At 39.5% G+C, this 10,545-nt stretch overlaps 1 protein-coding gene across 4 annotated transcripts in view; it reads right to left on the bottom strand.

The window, feature by feature from the left end:
- The window catches only part of robo1 (roundabout, axon guidance receptor, homolog 1), a 323,165-nt gene that overhangs the window by 136,667 nt on the left and 175,953 nt on the right, over positions 1-10,545 (bottom strand). For all 4 annotated transcript variants that reach the window (XM_084418215.1, XM_084418216.1, XM_084418218.1 and 1 more), the window contains one exon: positions 4,969-5,295. In XM_084418215.1, the coding sequence (XP_084274341.1) occupies positions 4,969-5,295 (327 nt within the window). The remainder of the gene's footprint in view (positions 1-4,968; positions 5,296-10,545) is intronic.

The raw sequence follows: 10,545 nt of genomic DNA on the forward strand, positions 1-10,545 counted from the left end.
TAAAGAGAGCCGGTTTGCGACGATTAACCGTACTGACAACTCAAAAGCAGATGTGAGGAATCCTGTCTTCCTACGACTCTTGGATTGGGAATACACGTCAAACATGGTTCATTTTCTGCAGGGTACACTATGCCGTTCTACTGTTTTCAGGGAAATAGGCCACTGCTTAGCTTACCGCCGAGTCTGAGAGCCAAAATCTGCCCGCCTACGTGTCTCTAGCCCAAAAAAAACATGCAATTAAATTAATTTCTGAAATGTCAGCAGAGGTATGAAGAGGGCTGGAAGGATCAGGGGACATTATAAATGCGCTAAAGAATCCCTAAAGAGGATTCTCCAGGGACTCAAACCCTTGTCCTCTATAGCTAAAAACTTAATGAAACACAAATATTCTCAGTGCAAACAGTGGGAAGCACACTGGCACTAGCTAGGGGGAAGGACGAGGAAGTGAATTCTGCACAGCTATGTCAGTCTATCTATAATGGAAACGGGTTGGTTTGAATATCAAAGGCAGGGAGCACACAGATGTAGTGGAGGGGAACATTCTGTGAGGGAATAATGAGGGGTGTCACCCAAACTTTCAGAGGACGAACGCCAACTGTCCCCCTCAGATTCACAGACGAAACGTCAACTTCATTTGTGTCTCCTCCTTAGCGCCAGATACGAGTCTCTCCTAAAACTTTTTGGGACTTTCTGCCAAGTTCACGGAAAATAATATTACAGAGCGTAGTGGAAATGATGCGAAAAATATGCAGGAATGGGATAAAGGAATGGCCGCAAGCTAGTTTTGAACTCGCAATGCTCACATGAACGCTGCATCTCATAGTTTTAGAGCATATGTGGCTAACCGATCATCATTATACAGCTTTGTGGAACCAGATTTTTATTTTATTTTATCAATTATCAAATGCTCAATTTTAGCGTTAGACGAAAAGCAGTTCTTACAGAGATTGGGAATTTTTATATATATACTGGATTGAATGATTTCACGAATTAATAAGTGATTTTTTTTTTCCAAGACCAGGACTAGAGAGCACTTTAGACCGTTCCACGCGTCCTGACGGGGTTATCAGGGTCTAGCGCACTGATCCACATTCCCGCCGCAGCCCAAGAACTGGAAGAGTACACTATAATTAGAGGCTTTCCACATGCTGCAGTTGGTTAGCGTGCTAATAAAGGACAAAGCTGACTTTTCAAAGAGTACTACAGGTAAAAGTGAGAGGTTTGGGAAAATATTATCTCTTTTTACACATATGCATTGCAAAACTGACTTCTTAATAAGGTAACTACTCTTTATTTGAAAAAATGGCTACAAGATACACTACCATTCAAAAGTTTGGGATCAGTAAGGTTTTTGAAATAAGTCTCCTATGCTCAGCAAGGCTAAATTATTTAATCGAAAATATAGTAAAAACAATAATATTAGATATATTTATAGAGAGTTGAAAAATGTTCAGCTTCGGGTAAAACGTAGCGCTCATCACTGTCACTTTTTACCCAGACGTCCAATCACAGTGGTGGAGGGGCGGGACAAACACCACACCGACCAACCGCCACATCCCACTTGTACTGAGGCAACAGATGTCAACAACAAGCACAACAATGGAAAAAAAATCATTGAAAACAAGAGCCAGAGCATATACTTTACATTTGTATCAATATTTTTATATTCATAAACAAACTATTTGCGAAATCAGATACTATAGTAACACTTTAAAGAAGGGTTTAAAGAAGAGCGCCTGACGCTTTCAGCTGACTAAAAAACTCTTTGGTGGACACGTCTTATAAGAAGCAACACTGTCAAGTTAAAGAATATGCCATTGCAATAAGAAAAAATACACTTATATTCAAGATATAGGCTAATCTATGGAAAAAAGTACATCTGACGCAGTGTTGATTCTCAAATAAATGTATCAGTTTTTAAGCCAAAAAAAAAAAATGATTAGGGATATGATTTTTGCAGTACATAGAGCTATGACTAATCTAACCTGTTTCATACTGTAAGTAGTCATAACAGTAAAGTGACACATTAGCGCCCATCAATCTTTTAACAATCTCTCATTGTCATTTATGCGGGTCCTAAAACTCCCTTTTCTTTGATCGTCATTTTTACAGCTGTTTTTAGAGTGCGAGAACCTGCAACAGACACGTCTGTCATCCTTAAAAACGCAGCCTGATACTACGCATTACGCAATGCGTGGCCCGGAGCCATCGGGGTGAACAGTGAGCTCTTATGGATAAAGCCAGCCCCATCTTACATTCCTCTCTCTCATTCTTTGTTCCTCTGCGAGTCATTATACTCTAACAAAGCGTGACACATGAAGCATTATAAGCCTCCAAGTTTCATATTGAAAGGAAAACATGGAAACAAAAGGGGCAAAATCCAACTTCAGGGCACACAGAGCAGAGCGGATACCCGGATTGACACATTTTACCTCAGCGTGTTGCACAGAGCCTCCACTGTACGTGAAGTTAATAATAAACCCACAACAGATCTGCGCTAAGCGTCGTTGCCTGGCCAAACATGGCTTGTTGAAAGTTGGATTAGATTTACGGTCCGCCGGGAGTTGGGCGAACGTAAAAGCGGGATTATTAAAATAACTTTAGAAAAAGCACAGATTGTGTACACAGTGCTCAAACTGGATTCTAGTAAGAGCGGGATAGGCAGAACAAATACGTTAACTTCCTTTTCGGTGGTTTTCTTGGCTATGGCTCGACTGACATTCCTGGTGTCAGTCTGAATAAGTAGGTGAGTGTTGATATCTGAGAAGTGATAGATTTCTTTTTGCCTCTGACACTGACTGTCTAGTTTTGGATGGAAAAAGAGGAGTTTAGGTAGGAATTCTACTACCTTCCTGTCGTAGGTTTCCATCATGGTTGCCTGAACGAGGTAATTACATGCATGGCGGAGGGACAGGGGGGAGAGGAGGGAGCGGACAGGCACTGAGGGTTTTGAGCTTTGCCACTGTGTCATTATGGTCCTGTTTGAACCTTATTCAGAATAAGCAGCCCGAAGGCTGCGGCCAAAACAGCCCGAGCTTTTCCTCATGTCGGGCCAAGTCGTTCGCCCGCCCGCCAAGCTTCTTGTTTTCGTTCTTAAAAAAAAAAAAAAAAGAAGGCCTCCAGAACAAATAGCGTACAGTATATCAACCCTCTGTTTGATATACCGCATGATATTTTCTCACTTTTTAGTCTCCAAGCTCACATAATTTTCCCACCAACACAAATTTATGTTTATGTTTGGCCTACATTGGCCTACAGAAGCTAGAAAAAGCATTGCAATTTGCACTGGTATCCTTTACGAAAATGTACTATTTGTCAATTATTATTTGAAAAAATTACATTACTTTGTTCATAATTTAATTCATGATTTTATCAGGTTAATTGTGGTCTTCACAGTTAAATCAACCATTAAGTAGATGTCTAAAACAATAAAAAACAAACAATTCAGTGAAAATAAAAATTCTCTGAACACCACTGTGGCTAGTGGTTTTCCAAAGTTACTAGCCACAATTTTGACATCGATACCATAGGGAAAAACTGCTATAGATATTTTTTATATTATCTCATAATTTGGCAGCAGGTATTTTAGGCTACTGTCACTTTAAGACCTGAAGCGCGGCTCCATTATACTGTTACACATGCGTTTTCTTTCTCAATTGTCTACGTTCATTTAAAACATAACTGACTGTGTTTACATGAACACTCGCCAAGACCGGCATTTTGACATTGTTTCGTGTGTATGCGACTGTTTAAGCACTTTAAGCAGCGAAAAAGAACTCAATTTAGTACTGAGAGGTGTACTTTTGCACTGCTTTATGTTCGCACACTTTGGGAGTGAGCACAAAATCTGCAGGAATAATTCAAATTACGTACAATCCAAAGCCGAAATACAAGCCATGTAACACCAACAATATTCATTCGGAGCAAATTAAAGGAGTGAGTGAGGGGAGGCGGGTTTGTGTATCAACTATTCTGCTGAAAATTAGTATTGAAAGCGTTTCAGATACTTCAGTATCGAAAGTATCGAAAAATCAAGTTTATAATTTAAGAAGGCATTTTTTAAAAGACTACAACTGAAAAGGTATATATATATATATAGTACATTTCCATAAGGGTAAGATCTTAAGAGTAAGACATGCCATTGGTAAACACTACACGACCAACTCACCCCCCTCCAGGTCCACCGCTGACTCGATTAGATTACAACAAGAGGCTTGGTGACAGCTCCTAGGCATACTTGAAAAGCGGTTGATATCTGAGATCAGTCCTTTCAAGCTTAAAGAGAGACGGTATGTAATGCATATCACGTCCAAGTCCAAGGAGAATCGCTGAAAACCGCAAGTTTTAAGTAATAAGCCCATTTAAACGATCTGCTTTGCGCCACATTTTTGTGAATCCTTTTTAAAAAAAGGATTGATCAACCAACTCATTGAAATTGAAAAACTACAAATGCCAAATAGACAAGAGAGATACAACACACCTCAATAAAGCGTAACAGATAAAGGTAACTGCTATCTCGTGATCTCTACTGTAAATATCATAAACTATTGTGAGTTAATTTATGGCTCACGACCACCTACTGCGACCTATTCTGCTCTCTTCATGCCGTCTGGCCCGTTTCCTCTATCAGGATCACCATGCAGGTCCAGTGGCACAGTCACATCCTGCCCATCTCCAGCGAGATTATCCGACCCACTGAGTCCATTGAGACCCAGAGACCCAGGAGGAAACTGGAAACGCTTTCTATTCAGCTACAGACTCTCTTAGATTCAGTTCAAGGCCAGGAAAGTCACAAACACAAAGCCAAATTAAGACTGGCCTGCTTTCAAACCCCTCCTGGAAGACGATACGACTTCTATGAAAGAACTGCTAAGAACCATCTGAAATCTTAATATCATATACTATAAATATGTAGACATCCATAAACCGCGAGAACCCAGCGCGATAAGAAAACAGCCAAGCACTTACTAGCTACTTCCAGTGAGGCGTTGTGGCTAACCGCTTCTCCCAGGTAGTTACGGGCCACGCAAACGTAGGAGCCTTCGTCAGGTTTGCTGCGACGCCCGTGTACGATACGCAGGAAGAAGAGAGAACCGCTCGGCAGGAGCATACGGTGGGATCGAGGGTTGTCCCGGTCCGTTTCCACGCGCTCTCCATCCTTGTACCACTCCACGGTCGGGGTGGGCCGCCCTTCAGCCTTGCAGTTTAGGGTGGCGGGTTCACCTTTGGATACGATCAGATCGGAGGGGTGTTCCACAATGCGGGGTGCGGAGTCTTCCTGACGCAGACGGGATCCTAACAACAAAGAGAGACATGTTTGATTAAAAAAATTATTATAATTTTTTATATATATATATATATATATATATGGAGATTTTTTTAAAAATGTTAACATTTAGTAACATATTAAAATATTATATTGAATAATGTATTAAACAAAAATTATATATTATATACATATCTAACAATATAATACAAATATATAACATTATATATATATATATATATATATATATATGTGTGTGTTTTTGTATTAAATATTATATTGTATTATATTATATTACATTAAACATGTATTAATACATTTAAATATTAATAAATTAAAACTTTAGAATGTTAGTTTAGAGGTGATATGCAATTTATATTATTTAATTTAAAAACATTTTACATTCCAATATATTATATCATATTTAATTTAATTGTATAATCTAATATATTTAATATGAAATATATTATCATATATAGTCAATCAATCAGAATGAAAAAAATAAATCAACACTATTATATACACATGTAAATATTTCAGAGGACGATTCATAGTGGACAGTCAGCTTCCTCGAGTTTCAAATGCTAGCTCAATGATGCTGTTCTCATGTACGAGCACAATCAATATTAGAGTGATATTAACAACGATCAATTTTCCAATGGGCTTCAGGTCAGATGAGATTCTGTTTTGTATCCTAATGCAAATTCAATACAAATAAAGTGCACCGCTGACTAGATCCAGATGGATGTATCCCAATATGTTCATGCCTAAACGTGCTGACTTTTGGCTACAGGAGACATTGGCTGAACTCAGCACATGATGTCATGGGGATGCATTACATTACAGCACACACTACTGGTTTGTCTTTCCTTGTTTATTTAAAGGAATAGTTCATCCCAAAAGGAATTTATCATATGCTTGCCCTTACCAATATGACTTTCTCTCTTCTGTGGAGAAAAAAGTCTTTCCATACAATGGAAGCGAATGACGACCAACGCTTTTTGAACAAAAAGCATCACAGATTCATTTGAAGCCATAGATTGGTATTCGGATGCTAACATTTATATATGCACATATTCAAAACGTATAAATGAGCTTCACTTTAAATGTTGAAAAGTTGGTCACCATTCACTTCCATTGTATAAAAAAAGTGGATAAACGGAAGTGGATGTTAACCAGAGCTTGTCGAACCCGAAAAATTACAAAAATAGCACACACTATGTCTCTTTTTTAAACCATACTATAGCTTTGTATTTGGACAATAACATATGAGCATACTCAAATCATACAAATTATCTAATGTTGAGAAGTTGGTCACCATTCACTTTCATCGTATGGAAGAGCAGCACGAACATCTCTTTCAAAGGAGAAAGAAAAACACCGGTTTGGAACAACATGAGGGTGAATAAATGACCATAAATCAACCATTCCTTGAAATTTTCTGAATGTAATTCCTGAAGAAGGTGTTGGTAACTTCCTACGAACATATTGGTGTGGTTTTGACTAACACAAAAGCTCTGGGAGGGAACAAACCCCTTCATTAAAGAAATCTCTCTGTTCTTTGGACTGCGGCAGACCTGTGCTTAAAACCAAGCCACTGTCATTTCGGTGGTGCGCCACTTCCCTGATCAAAGACGTGAAATGAGAGGGCTGTAAAGTTAGGGATGAGGGGGTGTTTGGAGGAAAAGGGAGATAAGAGGCATTATAGAGAGACACACACATCAGACAGCTTCGTGGATGTCTGGGTTTGTGTGTATGTGTGTGTGTGTGCGTTTGAAGGGTGGAAGTGTAAAGGAAACACAGTCACTGCGTAGGGAAATACAAAAGTAGCTAAAATTGGAGACAGCCAATCTGCCTTTTTGGGCTTAAGTCGTTTGCTTGTGTTCAGAGACCAGTGAACTGCACCCGTAAGACCTGGTTTATATGCAAATGAGGCTTGCATCTTTAATGCCTAACGGCTACAATATAGTGTGTGTGTGCATCTCAACACTGCCCTTCGGAGTCCATTCAGCCCCAATTAAAAAGAGGTAGGATTAATTGGCAGTGCAGGGTCAAAATACATTCATCCACCCCGCTCAAACCCCCCACCCCCGCTTTTCTCTCTCTTCATCCCATCCCCCGTTCCTTACATCCAACTATCCCTCCCTCCAGTCCTTCTGTGAAGGGAGAGCTCTGCAAGACAGCGTCTACGACCATTAAATCATCTCTAACATCAGTGAGAGTTTGCCTGAGGTAATGCATTCATTGATTTGCATGTTTCGGAGCGGAATTGTTGGCTCTAATGTTTACAGTATGTGTAAATACGCAATGGGAAGATAATGAGCTGTGCTTTCTGGTGCATACAAACACACTGCAGGCTCGCAGGATGATACACTACCAGTACTACACTACCAAAAGACACAGAGTGAAGGCAAAATAGTAATTGTTTGCATAGCTATGCAGCAATAGTGTTTGTGTACAGAAATGACCTGATATTGTTTATACAATATGATCATTAGCAGTGTTGGGTAAAGCATTTAAAGTAATTACTTTTAGCTAAAGTAAAGAGTTACATAATCAGATTACTTTTTTCAAGTACCAAGTATAGTAACAATTTCACTCTTGCATTGCCAAGACAAGATCTTGACCAAAAATTGACTCTTGATGGAAATAAATGTTGTGATGTTGAGGTGCATCCATTTTTGGTCAAGATCTTGTATTGACAATGCAAGAGTCCAGTGCTCTGTAAAGTCTCCTCCAGCACATCCCAATGAATAAACTGTCAATGAATTTAAGGTCTGGACTCAGAGGTGCCCATTCATGTGTGAAATTATTCTTCATGCTCCTCCCAACCATTCTTTCACAATTTGAGCCTGATGAATCTTGACATTGTCATCCTGGAATGGCCATGATGAGTCTTCCTACATGGTTGTTTAAGAAATAGTAAAGCTACACACTCGGTTAACAATTACGGTTAGATGAACTGTTGCCAAACATATAACATACTAGAAACATAATAATCACTGAAATAATGATTAAATCATAGACCCTTAAGCATTTGCCTGTTTTTAATAATAATTTAGTCATATTTGATTAAATATTGCATCCAATAAGCTTTTTTAAGCAATATATTATATTAGCAATAGCAATATATTAGCCACCCAATGTTCTTTAGATATCAGCATCAATAATAGCTATTAAAAAAACCATATTAGTTGCCTGAATGAATAATGAATGAATGGTGACAGAGGAGGAGATTTCTAATAGAACAGAGTCAGAAATAATAATATGAGGAAGACAAACGTCTCTCGGATGGAGCGTCTGCATATTAAGTAAACCTGCTCAGATCTAGCTTCAATCCTGTTAAAGCAGTCTGACTTAATCTACACTGAATGCATGCGCTTAGAATTAGAGAAGTATCCAGGCAGATAGAAAGTAAAAAACCCTTCCCCTTCTCCACCACCCCCTCTTTCAGAAGTGCTCACGGGTCCACTCACAAAGTCAGAGAGACCCCACTACATGCAATATTCCCACTGCACTTTGAAATGCAGAAGCCCTGCTCTCGCTCTCGGCAGACCAGCCGTACTTCTGATATTTATTTTTTTATATACGGTGAAACGCTGCATATGTCCAATAATGAGAGGTACTGCTGAGGGCGGTGCCACGTTACACTGTGATGTGTTTAAAACTTTACATGGTGTGAACAAGACAAAATCCAAAGACAGAAAGAGAGAAACAAAAAGTGCATCTACTCTTGATCTCAGTCTCTCTTCATTGATAAAATATGTGTTTCTTTCTAGTATGTCTTTCTCAGCACTCCGCTGACTCTTTTCATGTTTATTTCCCACATCTGACTGATTTCTTCCTTTTGCTTGTCCACTGCTTTTGGTCTCTGTAACCTTTCTTTTTCCCCTCATTTTTTTCCATCCTCTTTCCTCCTGTGCTCTTTCCTGTTTTCTGAGAATAAGAGATGAGCTAATCAGCTCCATGGGCTCACCGGAGGGACGCTGGGAATTCTGCATCTAAGATCTGATCGATCGCTGCCTGGGGCAAGAATCATTTTCCTCCTCTCCGACTGACACACACACACACACACACACACACACACACACACACACACACAGAGACACACACACACAACATACTCCATACATACACATGAAGTACGCTCAATATGTGAGCCCGTATCTGTCTCGCTATCCTTCTATCACTCCACTTTTCCTCGTCGGGCTGAGGCAAGCCACAGGAGGATTGCTTTGGAGGTAATTAAGGAGAGAGGAAAACTCGGACCGGGGATTCAACAGTAGCCTGAAAATCCCTTACTCTGGTTGATTTGATTTCAAACATATGAATGCTGTCAGGCAATCATACCATTGCAAATTTAAATGTACATGGAGTTTTCTAAACCAGGGTGAAAGATTGTCAAAGATCATATAAACATGATAGATATATATATATAGTTTATATTTATATGAAAAGTAGCAGTCAGTATCTGGAGTGGCCAGTAGCTGCTTTAAGTACTACAGTGCATCTCATCCTCGTGGGATGCATCAGATTTGCCAGTTCTTGCTGTGAGATGTTACTCCACTCTTCCATCAAGACATTTGTAATGTTCTCGAGGGCAAGTATGGACTTGCTAATAGATACATAGACACGCTACTGTGAACATGTAAGATATGCAGTTGCTGCATAAATAGACATATATAAATCCTATTGCAGATCTAGGCAAGTGGAGCTGGGGGAGGTGGAGGTATGTATATATAATATATAGGCTATGGGGTACGGAAAGTATTCAGACCCCCTTAAATTTTTCACTCTTTGTTATATTGCAGCCATTTGCTAAAATCATTTAAGTTCTTTTTTTTTCCTCATTATTGTACACACAGCACCCCACATTGACAAAAAAACACAGAATTGTTGACATTTTTGCACATTTATTAAAAGAGAAAAACTGAAATATCACATGGTCCTAAGTATTCAGACCCTTTGCTCAGTATTTAGTAGAAGCACCCTTTTGATCTAATACAGCCCTGAGTCTTTTTGGGAAAGATGCAACAAGTTTTTCACACCTGGATTTGGGTATCCTCTGCCATTCCTCTTTGCAGATCCTCTCCAGTTCTGTCAGGTTGGATGGTAAACGTTGGTGGACAGCCATTTTCAGGTCTCTCCAGAGATGCTCAATTGGGTTTAAGTCAGGGCTCTGGCTGGGCCAATCAAGAACAGTCACAGAGTTGTTGTGAAGCCACTCCTTCGTTATTTTAGCTGTGTGCTTAGGGTCATTGTCTTGTTGGAAGGTGAAC

Source organism: Rutilus rutilus (assembly GCF_951802725.1).
Source record: "Rutilus rutilus genome assembly, chromosome: 9".
NCBI lineage: Eukaryota > Metazoa > Chordata > Actinopteri > Cypriniformes > Leuciscidae > Rutilus > Rutilus rutilus.